This window comes from Pristiophorus japonicus, chromosome 10, assembly GCF_044704955.1.
Source record: "Pristiophorus japonicus isolate sPriJap1 chromosome 10, sPriJap1.hap1, whole genome shotgun sequence".
Lineage (NCBI taxonomy): Eukaryota > Metazoa > Chordata > Chondrichthyes > Pristiophoridae > Pristiophorus > Pristiophorus japonicus.
The window spans coordinates 200,506,204-200,528,191 of record NC_091986.1 but is presented as its reverse complement, the minus strand read 5'-3'; the positions used below and the strand labels follow the sequence as shown (position 1 = coordinate 200,528,191).

The 21,988-nt window shown below is 46.0% G+C and overlaps 1 protein-coding gene across 1 annotated transcript in view; it reads right to left on the bottom strand.

Annotated features, from left to right (window-relative positions):
- Window positions 1-229: 229 nt before the first annotated feature.
- LOC139274902 (cohesin subunit SA-2-like) overlaps window positions 230-21,988 on the bottom strand; it is a 181,626-nt gene continuing 159,867 nt past the window's right edge. Inside the window, exons 26-33 of the mRNA XM_070891629.1 lie at window positions 20,597-20,721; window positions 15,967-16,068; window positions 13,523-13,671; window positions 12,744-12,872; window positions 11,004-11,206; window positions 5,883-6,045; window positions 3,752-3,879; window positions 230-1,112 (exon numbers count right to left, since the gene is read on the bottom strand). Coding sequence (XP_070747730.1) covers window positions 3,762-3,879; window positions 5,883-6,045; window positions 11,004-11,206; window positions 12,744-12,872; window positions 13,523-13,671; window positions 15,967-16,068; window positions 20,597-20,721 — 989 coding nt within the window. The 3' untranslated portion in view covers window positions 230-1,112; window positions 3,752-3,761. The remainder of the gene's footprint in view (window positions 1,113-3,751; window positions 3,880-5,882; window positions 6,046-11,003; window positions 11,207-12,743; window positions 12,873-13,522; window positions 13,672-15,966; window positions 16,069-20,596; window positions 20,722-21,988) is intronic.

Below are 21,988 nucleotides of genomic sequence, written 5' to 3'. Positions count from 1 at the left end.
TTAGCCATTTGTAACAGAGTTTCACTGTTCAGATAAATTCCTTCCATGTGCTCCATTTCTCTTTCCCTCATCTTGGCTTTTCCTACTTCTGTGCGAGTCACTTTCTTCCTGGCAACCTTCTCATTAACCTAATTTAGTCTGACACCCCCCCCCCCCCCCCCCCCCCACTCCTCCCTCTCTCGCCTCCCACTAACTCTTCATAATGCCCGATTCTGAGAGGCGGGACAGAATTAGGGAAAGGGGTAATCAGTAAAATCCCACCTGCAAATGGGGGAGGGCTTCCTATTTGACAGCAATTGTTTCGAGTTGATCGACAGATCTTGGTGCACCAGGTCACACAATGATATTTGTCCCACAAACCTTGTGTTGTGATTTACAGTCAGTAGATTGTTGTCATTTTAATGTTAGCTGCTGGCCTCCAGATTGAGTTTGATCATTTCCTGTACATCGGCTGGTATTGAGCTCAAGATTTCTAAATTCTTAATAAAATACTTAATTAGGCTTTGATATTTCATTAAATTGTATGAGACATTATTTTTTTCTCCCTTTTTTTTTCTACTCTCTGACAAGTGATGAAATAGGATTCCGTGGGGAATGGCAGCTCTCCATTTCTTGACCCAAGTCATCACTCATTGTGTGTGAACCTGGACAGTGAATGTCTGCACAGTATTCATGGCCAACTGTATGTAACTCACGCCCCACTTAGGTCATGTAACTCAGAACAGACCAGGAATCAAACCTAAAACTGTCCCGGTCTACTTGATTCAATAGTGAACCACACATTACCCTTGTACATCGAGCCATTTTTAAACATTTTTGTGAGGCAGAAACAAGCAGCAGTAAATGAATCGGGTCCTCTAAAGAACTAATGTGAGCCGGGAGTATGTACTTCTTTCTCTCTTGAGGTGGCACTCTGCCTAAGCAGCTTCTTGTGTTTTCTTCCTGGATATTATCACTTGCAATATTATCACCAACTGGTTTACACCAATTCTCCAAACATGTATAATGAAAATCCACTTTAAAGAGCTTAAAATGTTCTTCGAATTCTCACGATGAGAAGTATCGGCGCAGAAAGTCTCCCACCGCCTTGGGATAATTCACTTCATTGGATCCTATAGAAGTAACAATAGTACAGTCATCTATTACTACATTCAAACATTCAAGTGGTGTTAAAGTGTACTTGACCATCTTTATAATACAGCCTTTGGGAACAAAGTATTCTGCATTTGTTACAACCGGGAATATATCAAGGTGCCACATGGTACTGAATGGAGCAGAAAATAAATGGCAATGCAAAGCCCAGTAGGTTTATAAAAGAAATTGCGTTGTAATGCAGGCCCCCCTATTCATTACTTCCACCAAACCTGCAAACTCTGCCGCCTAGAAGGACAAGGGCAGCAGGCGCATGGGAACACCATCACCTCCAAGTTCCCCTCCAAATCACACACCATCCTGACTTGGATATATATCGCCATTCCTTCATCGTCACTGGGTCAAAATCCTGGAATTCCCTCCCTAACAGCACTGTGGGAGTACCTTCGCCACATGGACTGCAGCGGTTCAAGAAGGCGGCTCACCAGCACCTTCTCAAGGGCAATTAGGGATGGGCAATAAATGCTGGTCTTACCAGCGATGCCCACACCCTGTAAATGAATTTTTTGAAAACCTGCACAACACTGTCTCACCGTCACACTGCTGACACACACATCCACATTTTTGTGACCTCTAGAATCGATTTCTACACTTTTCTGGCCAGCTTCCCAAGCTCCACCCTTTTAAAAACTCGTGTCCAAAATTCTACCACATTATTCTGACCCACTGTGTCCACTTTACCCATGGTACCTATCTTTGCTGAATTCCACTGGCTACCGATCCCCAATGCATTGAGAATTGATGCATCATGATGGCATCACCCCACCCGGGCTACCCTTGCAATCATTTACAGCCTACATTGCTGCCCCTGCCCTGCAGCCTACCAACGCCAGCCCCCTGTGCACCCCTCCCCTACCTTCTGCTCCATCATTAGTGGCAGGGCCTGCGGCAGCTTCTTGCCTCACTTGCGTACATCAGTCGTGTGTTATTCCCACTGCGATTGGACAGAGGTTGGGCCTGGGGTACGTCAACCAAGCCCGGCAGTTAAAGTAGCCGGGGCAATCCTGATGCTCGTCCCACTGATCCCACACTCTCCCCCAGTTATAATCAGGAATTTTGATGCTGAAACTAAGTGCTAAAAATGGGAAATTTCTGTTCTCCGGCACTGAGATCGCTCGCCTCAACGTCAGAAAAACTCACTATCGAATATGTTTTTTAAAAGCTTAGCCCAGTGGAATTGTGCCCACAGGACAACACTGACCACAGAGCATGCGTGGGATGAGAAGGTGACTTAATCTATGGTTCTCAAAGCTTTCCACCACTGTGGTTTTCTCCCATCACATTTTCTGAGTTTGTGGTAGACTAATTGATTGCTATGATTGGTCCATAACTCCATTATCATTGTATCATGCAGCTACCTGAATGGTAGAAGGCAAGCTGGATCATCACTTAATCTCTCCTGCCTTCCACCCTATCACAGACCTTCTCTTTTAATCTTTCCTCCCCCCCCCTTTCCCTGCCTCTGTACACCTACTTAAATACCTGTTACATCTCTAACTTTTGCCATTTATGATGAAAGGTCATCAGCCTGAAACGTTCTCTCTCTCTCTCTCTCTCTCCACAGATGCTGCTTGACCGAGTATTTCCAGCATTTTCTGTGTTTATTTCAGATTTCCAGCATCCGCAGTAGTTTGCTTTGGTAGATGGACCTTGGTCTTTTTGAGTCTAGCTGTTCCTGTGGTGTTCATATGATTCCAGTTCAGCACTAACTGGAAATCTCAGACAGAGTGGCTGGTATCGAAAATGAAATCGAGTTCAAACTGGGGCAGTCGAGCATGCTCTTTTCAGCCGTTTTGAGCGTATTGGTGGGACAGAGTACAGAACATTTTCTACTTGTGCTTTAACTGACCTCTTGAAAGAAAAAGACTTGCATTTATATAGCATTTTTCACAACCTCAGGACGACCCAAAACGCTTCACAGCCAATTAAGTACTTATTTTGAAGTGTAGTGACTGTTAATGTAAGAAGTGCGGCAACCAATTTCTGCACAGCAAGCTCCCACAAACAGCAATATGATGATGATAATCTGTTTTAGTGATGTTGGCTGAGGGCACTGGGGATAACTCCCCTGTTTCTCTCCGAAATAGTGCTACGAGATTTTTTACATCCACTTGAGAGGGCAGGCGGGGCCTCGGTTTAACGTCTCATCCGAAAGACTTTGAGGCTGAAATTAGGTGCCCCAAATTCCCCAATGCCAACATCACTCGCCTCTGATGAGCACAAAAAAATTAATGTGAAGTAGGTTATTTAAAAAAATATTGTAAATTTAGATCTGGCAGAAGTGGCTGGTCTGGATAGATATGCCGTGTTTCATCGTAGTGGTTGTTTCAGTTTTATTTCATCACTGTCCAATTTCAAAATCAGCTCCATCTGTAAACTTCACTCAGCAAATGTAATCAAGCAATTATTTACAGCCCTTACCCCAGGAATCATGAAAAAGTTATTGGAATCCCTTTTCGAAAAGACATTTGCTGCAATACACACCGCAATCTTATTGAAAGTGTAAATATTAGTTTCACTTCAGAACATTCGCTTTTCATTCAATTGCAAAGATTTTGCCAAAAATTAATACGAGATATCGACTCATTCTGGGACTCACCAGGTCTGTGTCAGTCGTTATCAATATCCAAAATTTCGTTCAAATCGTCAAGGTCATCCTCGGCCCATTTTGCTGCATCTTCTTCCTTCGGCCGATCTGTGTTTCCCATTGTTGTGGTCCCACACTCACTTTAAAAAAAGAGTCCATTGTGTTTTAGTGCACTTTAGTCGAAACCTACACATGAACAATGGCCACAAGTCACAACAACTTGTATTTATAAGAGCATAAGAAATAGGGACAGGAGTAGGCCATACGGCCTCTCGAGCCTGCTCCGCCATTCAATAAGATCATGGCTGATTTTCAACCTCAACTCCACTTTCCTGCCCGATCTCCATATCCCTTGATTCCCCTGGACTCCAAAAATCTATCTATCTCAACCTTGAATATACTCATTTTTCTTACAGCTGTCACACTGTAAAAATCATGTCCGTTGTATCCCGCAGGGGACGGAATCCGCACTGTGACTCCGGGAGGAGCTCCTCAGCCACAGGGAGAAGATGGTTGAGGAGGATTCTAGCGACGACTTTCCCAGTGGCTGATAACAGGGAGATTCCTCTGTAGTTGCCGCAGTCGGACTTGTCCCCCTTTTTTAAAGATGGTCACGATCACTGCATCTCTGTGATTCCCGGCATGCTCTCCTCCCTCCAGATGAGAGAGATGATGTCATGCATTCGCGCCAACAGCACCTCTCCGCCATACATCAGTGCCTCAGCAGGGATTCCGTCCGCTCCCGTAGCCGCTTTGTTCTTAAGCTGCCTTATGGCTTTTTCTAGCTCGTGCAGGGCTGGGGTTTTACTGAGGTGGTGGCGGGTAGCATGCTGCGGGATAGAGTCGAGAATACTCGAGTCAAAGGCAGAGTCTCGGTTGAGGAGATCTCCGAAGTGCTCCTTCCAGCGAGCCCTGACTGCCTCGGTGTCCTTAATGAGTGTCTCCCCGTTCTTGGCCAGCAGTGGGGTGGGGCCTTGGGTGTTTGGGCCATAGGTGGCCTTGATTGTGGTGAAGTATCCTCGCATATCATGGCTGTCGGCCAGCTGCTGTATCTCCTGTGCTTTCTCCATCCACCGCCTGTTCTTTAGGTCCCGGGTTTTTTGTTGGACCTCGATCAGCTCCGCTGGGCAGGCCACACTGTTCGCGTGCCTGACACAAGACTCCCAAAGCAAGCGCTCTACTCGGAACTCCTTCACGGCAAACGAGCCAAAGGTGGGCAGAGGAAACATTTCATGGACACCCTCAAAGCCTCCTTGATAAAGTGCAACATCCCCACCGACACTTGGGAATCCCTGGCCAAAGACCGCCCTAAATTGACGAAGTGCATCCTGGAGGGCACTGAGCACCTCGAGTCCCATCGCCGAGAGCATCCAGAAACCAAGCGCAGGCAGCGGAAAGAGCATGCGTGCAATTTAAGAACATACTACTTATGTTCTTAAACCGGTCCCACCCTCCCTTACCCTCAACGACACTCTGTCCCACTTGGACAGAGACTGTGGTTCTCATATTGGACTGTTCAGTCACCTAAGAACTCATTTTTAGAGTGGAAGCAAGTCTTCCTCGATTCCGAGGGACTGCCTATGATGATGATGATGATGATGATGAATATACTCAGCATCCACAGCCCTCTGGGGCAGAGAATTCCAAAGCTTCACAACCCTTTGAGTGAAGAAATTCTCCTCATCTCTGTCTTAAATGGCCTACCCCTTACCCTGAGACTGTGCCTCCTGGTTCTGGACACTTCAGCCAGGGGAAACAAGCTCTCAGCCTCTACCCTGTCAATCCCCTTCAAAATCTTGTATGTTTCAATGAGATGACCTCTCATTCTTCTAAACTCCAGATATAAACTTTATATAGGGCCTTTAATGTAGTGAAACGTCCCAAGGTGCTTCACAGGAGTATTATGAGACACAAAATTTGACACCAAGCCACACAAGGAGAAATTAGTGCAGGTGACCAAAAGCTTGGTCAAAGAGGTAGGTTTTAAGAAGGAACGAGAGGTAGAGATGGAGAGGTTTAGGCAGGGAGTTCCAGAGCTTAGCGCCTAGGCAATAGAAGGTAAATTGTGTCCTAGCCTTCAGGAACATGGGAGGGAAATAAAGAAGGATGAGGATTAAAAGACAAGTTATAAATGTCAGTGTACCTGTCAAGTGACTGCAATGGACGATCCATTGTGTGGCTCTCCTTTCGACTCGCCTGCTTCTCATTTTCTCTCAGTACCGTGGAGCTCAACTGAGGCATCAAGAAACTGGGTGAGATCTTCACACTCTGCTCTTCATTTAGTTCTGCATTACTACTGTTGTCTTCTGCAATAATAAAATGGCAAATATCTACTGTTTCATCAGTATTTTAAATCCTACCATTGTTAAAACAACTATTCCCTGGTGTTATGAGAGAAGGTCACTAATATTCAGATCTTATGAACAACAGTCGGATAACTTTGGATAAGCCATAGGTGCTAGCAACATCTACGGCTTCAAGACATTTCTCTAATTTACCAGTACAAGTGGACAGTGATCAAAGTTCACACTTTACCAGTAAAATGTTTACCTACCTGCAGGAAATGTTGGGGATAAAACACAAATTACATATTGCTCACCACCCCCAGTCGTCGGAGGGGTCAAAAGGGGAAACAGGACCCTCAAGTTAATGTTAAAAAAATTGTGTGCGGACCACCCCACTCAATGGGCTAACATGCTGCCACTGTGCTTAATGGCACTGAGGTCCACACCTCATAGAACAACAGGGGTCTCCCCATATCGGGCCATGACGGGGAGGCTCATGAGAACACCAGGCCAGCTAACACTAACAGGGATGAGTCCCCGATAATGAAACCATGTAGTTCCAAGTGGCTGGAGCAAGTGGTTAAAAAGTACTTTGACAAGAAAGTACGTCCCTTTGTATACCAGGTGGGAGACTCAGTAATGATTCCAAATTATGGGAAAAAGAAGCTGCCTTTGAGCCCAAGTGGTGGGGACCACATAAGATTATAGACCGATTGAACCCCGCGGTTTATTTGATTCAGTTACCGGGGGGAAAGGGCGTTAAGTACAAGAAGTGGTTTCATATTAATCAGTAAAAACTGCCAAAGAGTAAATACTGCACTGATCTTGTTTCCCACAGACCATGTTACGGATCCTCATGGTTGTCAGGACGATACCGGCCATGACCGAAGCCGAGAGAAGATGGAGAAGCGGGAGCTGCAACATGACTCACGAACATCATCAATCATCAATGTGCTTCGAGAAGTGACGGTGCACTGAAGATACGGGAAGGGGAGAGTCTCCGCTGGAGATGTGATTGGACTATGATAAATGCCCTACGTGTGGCATACACCTTACGAGGTGGGGACCAAGTCAGGCCGTGCACTTTTCTCTCTCTCCCTCTCAATGTCTATGATATGTGATCCCTGAGGAGATAAACCATATGAGGGGTTAATAAGGATATTTCCCCCTCAAGGTGGGAAGCTTGTAAGAATAAAAGTGTTTATTAATGATTAAAATTGATTCTGTGTATGTATAAATGTTAAAAGTGTAGGTTATACAGAAAGGCCTGTTTGTATTGAAACAAAATGAAAGCCCACAGGTTGCCAGCGTGGGTTTTGTGTATTGGAAAACCATTTAAATTAATCAAGAGATGGCAGAACCAGGCCAGACAGCCACATGTGTGAGGAGAGCCAATAAGGAACTACCCTGGAACCAACGTCCAATCGTGAGGCTTTGAGAGACAATGGCTCTCGAGAGGTATAAAGAACTCAGCAAAAGACTTTTCTCGCTCTCCTGAATCAACCAGCCAAAGGGAAGTAACGTATATCACTATTTATAACCTCATTGTATCTGTTGTAACTAAGGTGGATGTGCATGTTTGTGTTTTTTCAATAAACTGTTCCAATTGTTTTAGAAGAATTGTCTCACTGTCAAATTTAATGCCAGAGATTTAGAAATCTTACAGGAGACATAGGTGCAAGCAACATCTATGGCTTCAAGACATTTCTCTAACTAATATGCTGATCGATGGGAATCCAGCAGAGAGGGAATACATTGGATTTGGGCTGTATTCAACCATGTCTCTCAACAGGAATGAAGAATTAATAATTGTGATATTAACGGAAGATCTTTACACTTCTGGGCTCAGCAACTCCTTGGGCTCAGGAATAGAGGCAGATAATAATTGAATGACATTGGATCCAGGCTCCCCATCTTGTCAGGTGTGAAAACAACCTATAATACACCCCAAGGGGCCCAACATGTCCTTACGTAAGTAGCAAATGCAAAAGACTTGGGAGCCTGTGTGTTGGCTGGGCACGAAGCTCACTAGCACTCTGATTGCAATGCAGATTAAGCGGCCACCCCATAATAGTAAACTCTCCTTCAGTACTGGTGCTGAATGAGAGTTTACTATTAGAAGAGAAAAAAAATCAGGCCTTCCTGCCCTTTGCCTGGTGCCCAACGTTTCTCCTTGCACCCCAGTACACAATAGCCCTTCCAGCACTCCCCAGTGTGTCATGACCAATGTGTCTCGGGTGCCACAAAATTATGCAAGTGAGTTGACCTCGTACAGTTCACTGACGTCACCATACTCGTTCCTAGGTGCAAGTAGCATCTGTGCGTGCTGGTGCTGTACTCTGGACACATTATCCGCCCGTTGGAGGGTAGCTAATGTAACCCCACTTTTTAAAAGGAGGGAGAGAGAAAACACGGAATTATAAACTGGTTAGCCTGACATCGGTAGTGGGGAAAATGTTAGAATCAATTATTAAGGATGAAATAGCAGCGCATTTGGAAAGCAGTGACAGGATCGGTCCAAGTCAGCATGGGTTTATGAAAGGGAAATCATGTTTGACAAATCTTCTAGAATCTTTTGAGGATATAACTAGTAGAGTGGACAAGGGAGGACCAGTGGATGTGGTGTATTTGGACTTTCAAAAGGCTTTTGACAAGGTCCCACACAAGAGATTAATGTGCAAAGTTAAAGCACATGGGATTGGGGGTAGCGTGCTGACGTGGATGGAGAACTGGTTGGCAGACAGGAAGCAAAGAGTAGGAATAAATGGGTCCTTTTCAGAATGGCAGGCAGTGACTAGTGGGGTACCACAAGGTTCAGTGCTGGGACCTCAGCTATTTTGAATATACATTAATGATTTAGACGAAGGAATTGAATGTAATATCCCCAAGTTTGCAGGTGACACTAAGCTGGGTGGCAGTGTGAGCTGTGAGGAGGTTGCTAAGAGGCTGCAGGGTGACTTGGACAGGTTAGGTGAGTGGGCAAATGCATGGCAGTTGCAGTATAATGTAGATAAATGTGAGGTTATCCACTTTGGTGGCAAAAATAGGAAGACAGAATATTGTCTGAATGGCTGCAGATTAGGAAAAGGGGAGGTGCAATGAGACCTGGATGTCATGGTACATCAGTCATTGAAAGCTGGCATGCAGGTACAGCAGGCGGTGAAGAAGGCAAATGGCATGTTGGCCTTCATAGCGAGAGGATTTGAGTACCGGAGCAGGGAGGTCTTACTGCAGTTGACAGGGCCTTGGTACCACAGAAAGTTATTGAGGCCAGTTCGTTAGATATATTCAAAAGGGAGTTAGATATGCCCCTTACGGCTAAAGGGATCATGGGGTAAGGAGAGAAAGCAGGAATGGGGTACTGAAGTTGCATGATCAGCCATGATCATATTAAATGGTGGTGCAGGCTTGAAGGGCCGAATGGCCTGCTCCTGCACCTATTTTCTGTGTTTCTATGTCATATAAATGAAGTCTCGATTTAAAAATTTTTTTTTTCCAACTCCCTCGGCCCTCCACTATTCCCCAATACTCCCCGAGATGTCTGCGCTCCTCTAATTCTGCCTTCTTGAGCATCCCTGATTCTAATCGCTCAACCATTGGTGGCCGTGCCTTCAGCTGTCTAGGCCCCAAGCTCTGGAATTCCCTCCCTAAACTCCTCTGCCTCTCTTTAAGATGCTCCCTAAAACCTACCTCTTTGACCAAACTTTTGGGTCATCTGCCTTAATTTCTTCTTATGTAGCTCGGTGTCAAATTCTGCTTGATAATGCTACTGTGAAATGTCTTGGGACGTTTTACTACGTTAAAGGCACTATATAAATGCAAGTTGTTGTTATAATGGCATTTGCTGCTCTACCCGGATATTACCCCTCCACCCCTCCACCATCGGCACTTCTCACAATGTTCCTCCTGGAGCGTAATCTTGATGTGACTCACTGAGTGTCTTGTGTACCCTACACCTTCGCATTAACAATTTGCTTGCTAAACACTTGCAGGGGAAACTTGCAATCTAGTAGTCCAATAACCTAGTGTGGTAATCTGACACTTTTTGCATGCCAGACACGAGACTCCCAAAGCAAGCGCTCTACTCTGAACTCATCCATGGCAAACGAGCCAAAGGTGGGCAGAGGAAACGTTACAAGAACACCCTCAAAGCCACCCTGAAAAAGTGCGACATCCCCACTGACACCTGGGAATCCCTGGCCAAAGACCGCCCTAAGTGGAGGAAGTGTGTTTGGGAGGGCGCTGAGCAATTCGAGTCTCATCGCCGAGAGCATGCAGAAATCAAGCGCAGGCAGTGGAAAGAGCGTGCGGCAAACCAGACCCCCACCCTCCCTTAACCCCAACAACTATCTGTCCCACCTGTGACAGGGACTGTGGTTCTCGTATTGGACTGTTCAGCCACCTAAGGACTCATTTTAAGAGTGGAAGCAAGCCTTCCTCGATTTCGAGGGACTGCCTATGATTGAACCTAGTGTCAAGTCTTTGACCGCCACCATAAAAAAAAGTTAGCATTCAAGTGCGAGTAGTTACAGGGTGAAAGAAGTCGGTCAGTCCAATCGTCTGCTGAAGGGCACTGAGTTGTGGCGCTGGTGGCCCCCTCCATAGGCATTTGTTTTCTGTCGAGAAACTTCGGTGAATGGACAACTCCATGATGCAGCACATCATCAAGTTTAAGGAAGCAGGAAGGAAGACGAGATAAGCCAAGAACTGGTGATTAAGGTGGTGTTAAGCTAGGGGTTTCAAAATCTCTCCGTTGTAGGTGGAAGGGCTGAATAAGAGACATAAGGAATGCCATGGTTTGGAGTCTTGGAAAAGGGTGGGTTGAACAGGATGAGCACTTCAAAGGGGAGTGGGACTAACTGGTTGCTCTTCGACAGAGCTGGTGCAGACTCGATGGGCCGAAAGGCCTCCTTCTGTGATTCTACATTGAGGGGGAAGGGAGAAAGAAGATCGTTTCGCACCATGTACCTGATGCTTACCAGTTTGCAGTCTCCTCTTCAGCGATGTTGATTTGGACATTTGCTGCTCTGGAGACAGTGCACTCTTGTCACTGCTGCTGGTGGATATTGTATCATCATCCCTGCTATCCAACAAGGACCTTTTGTATGAAATCAGCGGAAGCCATTCCTCTCCAGTCTCTGCTGCCATCTGGTCTGTTACGAACCTCTCCAGGTAATTGTATCTGAGCGGAAAACGAGACTCAATTGAATGGTGGAAAGCACTGAAGAGATAAGTTAGAGGAAAGCCTCCTCTCCTGTGTCACAGAGATTGCATCTGAAAACTATTTTTAATTCCACCGTAATTCTTGGTGTTTTACAGTTTTCAACATATCTAAACTCTCTCCTGAGGACTAGGTGACACAGTAGATTAGCATACAGTCCTTATTTCTATGCAACCCGTGTTAGAATCCAGCCCTGATTAATGGAAGACCACCGTGGTCATTTTCAACAAACTGGGAGGCATTGGTCTATAATACAAAATGGTCCACACCTCAGTGCTAGCCTGACAGTTTCACTCAAAGAACTGGAAGAATAGCTGATGGAAAAGTCACACTTGTATTAGTACAGGTTTGCATTACACCAGTAGTTTTGTGATGGGCTTAACCTGTTGCTATAACTAGCTTGGGCGGCAATGATCCCGCCACTGTGTACAAGGAATGGGCTGCTTTGAAACAAGAAATATGGTCTCTGAACTGCACTGCAGCAAACCAAATCGCTGAATCAATGGCAGAACCAATACAAAAACAGGAAGCACAAATTACCACAACAATATTAGAATCGTTGAATGATAAAAAGAAATACAGCGCCTTCCAGGACCACCGGACATCTCAAAGCACTTTACAGCCAATGAAGCACTTTTGGAGTGTAGCCACTGTTGTAATGTAGGAAACGTGGCAGCCAATGTGCGCACAGCAAGCTCCTACAAACAGCAATGTGATAATGACCCAATAATCTGTTTTTTGTTATGTTGATTGAGGGATAAATATTGGCCAGGACACTGGGGATAACTCCCCTGCTCTTCTTCGAAATAATGCCATGGAATCTTTTATGTCCACTTGAGAGGGCAGACGGGGCCTCGGTTTAATGTCTCATCCGAAAGATGACGCCTCCAACAGTGCAGCACTCCCTGCTGTGGAGTGTCAGCCTGGATTTTTGTGCTCAAGTCTCTGGAGTGGAGTTGCAGTACAGAAGGGAGCCATTCAACCCAGCATGCCTGTGCTGGCTCTTTGAAAGAGCTATCCAATTTGTCCCACTTCCCTGCTTCTTCCCCTTGGTCCTTTAATTGTTTTCCATTCAAGTATATAACACCAAAGACAAATTTCTATCCCTATGGCTCTATAAAGCGAAGGATCTCATATGCTTTTCTCACAATGATGTGACCTTAGCTTAAGACCTACGAGTCTTCAGTTACATCACTCACACAGCATTGTTAGTTGGAAGTAGATGTCTTAGCAACCAAGGAGACATAAATAAATAAGCACAGAGTGCTCTAAGCAAATAATTATAAAATGCCATGGAAAGGATAACAGTAATTAAATGGATAGAAAAGTCAGCAGTGTACTTGGGCTCGAGTGGAGCATAAAGGGCAGCATGGACTGGTTGGGCCGACTGATCTGTTTCTATGCCGTATATCCTATGGGATGACTATGCTACCTCAAAAATAGAGAGAAAGGAGGTTGTGGTGTTCCATTTATAAAGTATGAATGATTATTCACTTACATAGTTCTTTTGTCTGTTTTCAACAGCTTTGGAGAAAATTCACTCATGATGTCCAGGAAAGCCACATTCGGGGGAGGCTGATTCTTATTCTTTCTATTTTCATCGCTGAAGGCAAATTCAATGCCGTTTCTGCCAAAACAGATGATGTGAAATCAGTTATAGTGCCTTTAACGTAGCGCAAGACGCTTCACAGGAGTATTACGAGATAAAAACGTTGGCACGAGCCGCATAAGTAGAAATTAGCACAGGTGACCAAAAGCTTGATCAAAGAAGTAGGTTTTAAGGAGCGTCTTGAAGGAGCAAAGAGAGGTAGTGAAGCGGAGAGGTTTAGGCAGGGAATTCCAGAGCTTGGGGCCCAGGCATTCCACTGTTCCTTTTAAAATAAACGGAACAGCAATTCGCCTTCTCACAATACTGACATTACCCTCTTTGTACTGTTCACTTTGTACTGTTTAGGTTTACAAAGCTCAAATAAGAATTTTTTTATTGTCTGAAACAAGACACGGCCACCAATGGTTGAGCGATTAAAATCAGGGATGCTCAGGAGGGCAGAATTAGAGGAGTGCAGATATCTCAGGGGGTGTGGGGCTGGAGGAGATTACAGAGATAGGGAGGCCATGGAGGGATTTGAAAACAAGGATGAGAATTTTGAAATCGAGGCTTTGTTTAAGCAGAAGCCAATGTAGGTCAGCCAGCAAGGGAGATGGCGAAGTAAAAATAACTCTAAAGGCCAGGTGAACATTCACTATCAAGGCTGAGGAAATAGGAATGAGTTGTACTTGTGCAACATGGCCATCGCTTCCCTGGTTTTCAACTGGTCCAATCCGAAGGTCAGTGAGAAGCGGCGGGCCAAGTCCTTGATGCTGGTGAAGGGTTGGGACCATCTGTCCATGTTGGAACCTTGGCATTGCAACAGTTCATTGAACAACTGCAACAATAAATACATCAATATCAAAGTCTCCACCCTAGGATAACAATACCTGAAAGATAGCATTGTAATTCTGATATGGGCTTTTCTGCCCCGCATCTTGCAAAACAAATGACAAATAAAATCAATGAGCGGAACTCCAACCATAAATGTCAAATACCAACATTTGTAGTTGTAGTTCCTGTAAAGGCTGCTCAAGGTGACAACCCAAAAAAGACTTAATAAGCGAACTAAGTAATTTTGCAGAATCATAAAGGGCAGCCACACTGAGCGAGGTGCTCGTGGAAGAATAGGCTGACATAAATAACAACTGCATTAAAGAACCTGGAGCATTATAAAACATTAGAGAATGTTATTTACATGGCTTCATTTGTTTAATTTATAAAGTTAAAAATGGTCACAAATAAAAAAAGGTAACACGGGTACTATAACGCTTAGTCAGAAGGAAGTGCATAGCAACCTGGATGGGGAGTCTAGAACCAGGGGTCACAGTTTCAGAATAAGGAGTTGGCCATTTAGGACTGAGATGAGAAGGAATTTCTTCACTCAGAGGGGGTTGGAATTCTCTGCCCCAGAGGGCTGTGGAGGCTCAGTCGTTGAGACAGAGATCGTTAGAGTTTTTGGACACTAAGGGAATCAAGGGATTATGGGGATAGTGCGAGAAGGTGGAGTTAGGGTAGAAGATCGGCCATGATCTCATTGAATGGCGGAGCAGGCTCGAAGTGCCAAATGGCCTAATCCTGCTCCGATTTCTTATGAACTTATGCTCTTAAGCTGAATTTATGGGAGTACCATCACCACGCGATCTGCAATGGTTCAAGAAGAATGCCTCCACCACCTTCTCAAGGGCAACTAGGGATCTAGGGATGGGCAATGAATGCTGGCCAGCTGGCTAGCAACCCCCATATCCCCAGAATGAATTTAAATAAAATAGAAAACATGACAAAGACCTATGACGTTTGAGATTAATTCCCCCCCTTCCCCTTCCCTCCCTCCCTTCCCCCCCCTTCCTTCCCCCCTCCCTTCCCCCCCCTCCCTTCCTTCCCCCCCCTCCCTTCCCCCCCTTCCCTCCCTTCCTCCCCCATTTCCCTTTCCCCCCCTCCCCCCCCTTCCCTTTCCCCACCCCCCCAAGTAGCATTGACCATTGGCTTTTATTGCAAAGGGGATGGAGTATAAAAGCAGGTAAGTCTTGCTGCAGTTGTACAGGGTATTGGCGAGGCCACACCTGGAATACTGCGTGCAGTTTTGGTTTCCATATTTACAAAAGGATATACTTGCTTTGGAGGCAGTTCAGAGAAGGTTCACCAGGTTGATTCCAGGGATGCAGAGGTTGACTTATGAGGAAAGGTTGAGTAGGTTGGGCCTCTACTCATTGGAATTCAGAAGAATGAGAGGTGATCTTATCGAAATGTATACGATTATGAGGGGGCTTGACAAGATGGATGCAGAGAGGATGTTTCCACTGATGGGGGAGACTAGAGCTAGAGGGCATGATCTTAGAATAAGGGGCCGCCCATTTAAGACAGAGATGAGGAGAAATTTCTTCTCTCAGAGGGTTGTAAATCTGTGGAATTCGCTGCCTCAGAGAGCTATAGAAGCTGGGACATTGAATAAATTTAAGACAGAAATAGACAGTTTATTAAATGATAAGGGAATAAGGGGTTTATGGAAGCGGGCAGGGAAGTGGAGGTGATTCCATGATCAGATCAGCCATGATCTTATTAAATGGCGGAGCAGGCTCGAGGGGCGTATGGCCTACTCCTGCTCCTATTTCTTATGTTCTTATAACCCAGGAGCAAATTCAGGCCAGTTCAGTTGTGGGATATGAATCATACAATCTTTCAGCACAGGAGGCCATTCGGCCCATCGTGCCTGTGCTGGCTCTTTAAAAGAGCGATCCAATTAGTCCCATTCCCCCCCGCTCTTTCTCCATAGCCCTGCAATTTTTTTTCCTTTTCAAGTATATTCCCAATTCCCTTTTGAAAATTCTTACTGAGCCTGGTTCCACCGCTCTTTCAGGCAGTGCGTTCCAGATTATAACAACTCTCTGCGTTTAAAAAAAAAATTTCATCTCCCCTCTGGTTCTTTATTTATAAGTTATATTAACGGCAATGTTCAAGTAATGTTCAAGTAAAATGATGGGTAAAGCAAGGATAACTGTCATGGATATCAATATCTAGGTTATATTGTAGCTCGGGAATGGGCCCGTGTCTCTCTCAGCACTAAACCTTGTGCTGTGGTCCCTAAGGCTCGAGCTCCCTGCTTTCCACTGATGCATTCATGAAGGATTCTTACCTGCTTCAAGCTCTGAATCAAGGTCTTTGCACACTGAATTTTATCAATCTGCCTGGTCCTGCTGAGTGTTTCTTTAATGATGTCTCCATAGTCAATGAAATACTGGCGAGGAACAGACACATATTTTATGAGTCTTGTGGCATACATGTGGAAAATGTTCATTGGCTTTTTTATTGAAGGTGATATCAAATTAGAACCCACATTCGAATCCAGCCTGTACTAATAAGATGAAAGCCTCGTCTCTCTCTGCTGACTGCGAGGTCTTAAGTGAGATGATTCTGGGCTGTTTCCGAGTGGCCCTGGGCTCACTGTGCAAAGCTACTCCCAATTCAGCACACAATTGGCACAAAATTGGTTATCAAACTCAAGAGGAGCCACAGGGAAGGCTGTTGCATGAAGAAGAAAAATTACATACTAGCGCAGTAGAGAATGCTCTTCTGAAGTTAGCCCTGAACTATGTTGCTGGATGGTTTTTTAAAATTCATTTACGGGGATGTGGGCGTCGCTGGCAAGGCCGGCATTTATTGTCCATCCCTAATTGCCCTTGAGAAGGTGGTGGTGAGCCGCCTTCTTGAACCGCTGCAGTCCGTGTGGTGAAGGTACTCCCACAGTGCTGTTAGGGAGTGAGTTCCAAAATTTTGACCCAGCGACAATGAAGGAACGACGAAATATTTCCAAGTCAGGATGGTGTGTGACTTGGGGGGGGGGGGGGGGAACATGGAGGTGGTGGTGTTCCCACGCGCCTGCTGTCCTTGTCCTTCTAGGTGGTAGAGGTCGCGGGTTTGGGAGGTGCTGCGGAAGAAACCTTGGCAAGTTGCTGCAGTGAATCTTGTAGATGGTACACACTGCAGCCACGGTGCGCCGGTGGTGGAGGGAGTGAATGGTTAAGGTGGCGGATGGAGTGCAAATCAAGCGGGCTGTTTTGTCCTGGATGATATCAAGCTGCTTGAGGGTTGTTGGAGCTGCACTCATCCAAGCAAGTGGAGAGTATTCCATGAGAGTATCCTGACTTGTGCCTTGTAGATGGTGGAAAGGCTTTGGGGAGTCAGGAGGTGAGACACTCACCACAGAATACCCAGCCCCTGACCTGCTCTTGTAGCCACAGTATTTATGTGACTGGTCCAGTAGAGGAAATTTTACTCAGTATCTAACGGTATTTCAAGTGTGCCAAATTCAAATTTGAATTTTCATTTGATATCTTCTTTATCTCAAGGGGGCTGGAATACAAAGGGGAGGAAGTTATGCTTCAGTTGTACAGAGCCTTGGTCAGCGATCTGGAGTACTGTGTTCAGTTTTGGGCATCTCACCTCAGGAAGGATATATTGGCCTTGGAGAGAGTGCAGTGCAGGTGCACCAGAATGATGCCAGGCTATTATCTTCAGTTATATTCTGAGGACAGGCTTTGCGGATTATATTCTGAGGATAAGCTGTAATAAACTTGGTTTGTATTCCCTTCAATATAGAAGATTGAGGTATAATCTGATCGAGGTGTCTAAAATGTTAAAAGGATTCAATAGGTTGGACACAGAATCTACTTTCTCCAATGGGGGAATCTAGAACAAGGGCCATATTGTTCCATACCAGAACTGGGCCATTCAGGAGTGAAATCAGGGAGCATGTTTTCACAGGGAGGGCAGTAGAAAGCTGGAACCCTCCCCCGCTCCAAAAGGCTGTGGATGCTGGGGGTCAATTGGAGCTTTCAAGACTGAGATCGATAGAGCTTTGTTAGCTAAAGGTATCAAGGGATATGGAGCCAAGGCGGGTAAATAGAGTTGAGGTACAGATCAGCCATGATCTAAGTGAATAGCAGAGCAGACCCGAGGGGTTGAATGGCCTACTCATAAGAACATAAGAGATAGGTGCAGGAGTAGGCCATTCTCCCCCTCGAGCCTGCTCCGCCATTTCAATAAGATCACGGCTGATCTTCTACCTCAACTCCACCTTCCCGCACTATCCCCATATCCCTTGACTCCCTTCAGAGTCCAAAAATCTCCTGTTCCGATATCCAAACTTAAAAGTGCCTGATACTGAAACTGGGTGCCAAAAATGGAAACGTTTTCCATTTCCCAGCATGACTCCCTCTCAACTTGACAAAGACCAGAATTCAACAAAAAAAAAATACAAATAGATTTTCTTCTCCTCGATCAGACTTATCGACACAATCATCTGTGGTGAAGCGATCTGCCAACAAAATGTCCTTAAATATTACTTTTCTTCCTATGCTTTTAATCAAGGTTAAAGTATACTTATTCTGGGGATTGGGATCACTTTCCTTTTTGTTCCCACTGTCGGTTACAACACAGTTTATGGCGCATTCATACAACAGACGGGTGGCTGCCCTCCCACTGACTGGACCGTTTACCTTGCCAGTACAATTTTGAAGCTCCTGATCTCGACTCTAGCTGGTGAAAAGAATGATCAGAAGCTGCCGTGAAAACATTGATGAGGTGTGAAATGAAAACGCTGTTTGTCAAATGAAGTAAAGAAACACTTTCCTCCGTCATCGCTGGGTCACAATCCTGGAACTCCCTCCCTAACAGCACTGTGGGAGCACCTTCACCACACGGACTGCAGCGGTTCAAAGAAGGCCCTTCTCAAGGGCAATTAGGGATGGGCAATAAATGCCGGCCTTGCCAGCGATGCCCACCTCCCGAGAATGGATATGTAAAAGGAAGTGGGGGACTCTGGCGCCTGCGGAACTGTACCAAGCAAGTGGCATTTTCAGGGAGGGGCAGGGGAGGGAATTAAATAGTGCTACTGTTTATCGTGTGATGACGCAAGTACAGGACTGCACATGAATAAAAACAGACCGTTTTATCGGGGATTATAATTGTTTGTATTTTAAGTAAGAATGTGCTGACCTATTAAATTCCATACCATTCACATAGCTTTGTGTTTGTGCTCACACTGCAACATCAATACATATCAACATATACACATAACGTTCAGCAGTGCCAACGTGGCCCAGTGGGAGCTCTCGCCTCTAAGCCAGAAACTTGCATCTTCAAAGCGCACTACTCCAGGAGCCCGAACTTGGTGCAAGCCAAGTGCCGCCCAAAGGACCACCGAGGTAGCTGACGGTGCTTTGGGCGGGAGTTCCGTGAAAACGTCCTTGAAAGACCGCCAAAAAAAAAACGACTGACGCCGTGAATCTGGGCGGCAGCGGGCGGGAGCTCCCAATCACGCCGGCAAATGCGATCCTCGCTAAAGTGCCGCCGAGGATTGAGTCGGGCCCAGAGAGAGGGGAGCACCTCAAAATAAAAATTTTCACCCAAGAAAAAAAATCACTGCAACACCTTCAATTGCTGAAAAACAAATAAATAAAAGACGTTCACTAACCTTTTTTTTGCAGCTCTTCTTACTTACCGTCGGGGTTAGACCTGCCTCCACACGGCGGCCCTTCCCCCTGCTGCTGCCGAGACTCCCGCCCGCACCAAACTGGCAGCTCGGCGGGCGGGAGGTCACATACGCGACTTGCTCGCCAACGGCTGTCAGCGGGCAGTTCCCAGCGGTCCGGTGGGAGACCGCCACGAAAGTGGCACCGAGGGGAGAGCACCCAAAAAACTCGCCGGCAGTGGGCGGTAAGGCCACCAAGCCCGGGCCCCGGGACTTCAGCGCACAATCTAAGCTAGGACCTCAGTGCAGTTCTGAAGCCTTGTCTGTCTGTTGAGGTGGCTGTTTAAGGTCACGAGGTTAGCTCGGACGGACGTCTACGCCAGCTTGGCAGCTCGTGACGCTGGCGGGCAGCCGCTGCCGAGGTGCCCTTTCAACGGGAGGCCTTTAGCGCCCAAGCCGCCATCTTTATTTGGCGGCCCCGACAGTGGCCACCCTCGCGCCGACGGTGCCGCCATCGTGCAGCCCGGCACTCTGTTTTGGGTGCCGGGCTGTCGGCCCGGTCGATAGCGTTCCCGGTGAACCAGTGGCGGCCACCACGGGGCCTGCAGAGTGCGCAGCGGCCCTCCCCTTTAATGGAAGGGAAGGGGCTTCGCGTAGCACTGGACTCAGTGACACATACCGTCCCGAGAGCACGCCCTCAAAGGAAGCGGAGCGCCGAAGACAACAGTCTGCTTCCTTTGAGGGGCGCACGGCCAAATTCCACGTTGGGGCCGGGACTTTCAGGCTGGGCGGATAAAAATTCCTGGCCCTGGAAGGTTACCACCCCCAATCGGGGTGAGGGGCAATTTCTCCCCCTCCAGGTCTCTCTTTTTCACTGGTCGTGTCTATTTGCAACAACACGAAAGACTTGCATTTATATAGCGCCTTTCACAACCACCGGATGTCCCAAAGCGCTTTACAGCCAATGAAGTACTTTTTGAAAGGTAGGAAATGCGGCAGCCAATTAGCGCACAGCAAGCTCCTGCAAGCAGCAACGTGATAATGACCAGATAATCGGATTTTGTTATGTTGATTGAGGGATAAATATTGGCCCAGGACACCAAATTTGGGATTGGTCCCCTTGGAGGACGTGACCTCACCCTGTATAACAGCGGCTCCAAGGCCTTAGACAAGAGGCTTTCTCCCCTCCACGCCCCCTTCAAGACCTCCTCTGGAAACACTTGCCATGCAGGAGATTGCATCAGGGTTGATAATATAATTTTAAATGAACATCTGTAAGATGTGAAATCTTTACCTTGATGTACTGTTTGAAGATGTCGGCAGCAATGTCCATCTCCACCACGCTGAACACTATGAGCTTACAGAAAGCCGCAAGGAGATTCCTCCTCTTCTGTAGCACATTCACTTTCCATTCTTCATCTGTAACACAATGAAGGGGGAGGGCAAGAAGGCCGATTGGTGCCAATAGGTTGGTCGTCTAATGGGCGACATTAGACTTAGCTCTAGTCTCAAAACTGTCTTTTCAACACAACCTTTCTTTTCTCTCTACCTTTCTTTCTCTCGCTCCGTATTTTGTTAATAATACCACAGTCCTTTGAACTTGGCTCCAAATACAATGCCCTGCCCACTGCTCCCCCTCCCTACATTCTCACTGTGTTTAAATCAAGATTCATCATAACCTTCGCTCACCCTATAACTCATCCATAGAATGACATCGAATGTACAGCACAGAAAGAGGCCATTCAGCCTTACTGGTCTGTGCTGGTGTTTATGCTCAACATGAGTCGCCTCACACTCTGTTTCATTAAAGACTAACCCTGTCAGCGTATCCTTCTATTCCTTCCTCATCTACTTACCTAGTTTCTCCTCGAAGGCACCTACGCTATTCGCCTCAACTACTCCCTGTGGTAGCGAGTTCCACATTCTAACCACTCTCTGGGTAAATAAATTTCTCCTCAATTCTTTATCGTATTTATTAGTGACTGTCTTATATTTGTGGCCCCTAGTTTTGGATTCCCAGAGACGTAAAACTGTACAGCTCTTTATCCTTCAATCTACAAGATTTTACAACGCTGTGTATGTTCTGCTTCGATAATATAAAAATCATTCGATCCCTTTAATAAATGGAAACTCTTTGTTTTCCCCGTCTCAATTTGTCTGAGCTGGGCTTTATTAAAGTTGCCGTGAACAGGGCTGATGTCCTCTATTAATAGTACACTGGGTGAAGTAAAACCTTCGCAAAGAAAGATTCCATTAGGACTTGCGAATCGCGAGTTACAATATAAAAGGGCAAGTCAAATATCACTTTTGATTCTCCCAGCCCAACACCATCATTGTGTTTTTTATTATGTTATCAGTTTATTTTCATTTCACACATTGACACATCCTGGGCTCAAAAACAAAATGAGGGGAAAGAATTCCAACAGTTCCAGCTACGACCGTCCGCAGGTTTCTATCGCCAACGTGACACAGCCCTCAGACCTGTATCGATAGGAGCCAGTGTCAATCACTGCTGGTACAACAACTAAATCATACACAGATAACTTACCTAACACTGTACCCTTTATCACAGAATCACAGAACGATACAGCACAGAAGGAGGCTGTTACACTCATAGTAAAGTGATACAACTGAGTACTGTATGCAATGAGTAAGTGTGACCTTAGCTCCTTTAATTAAACTCCAG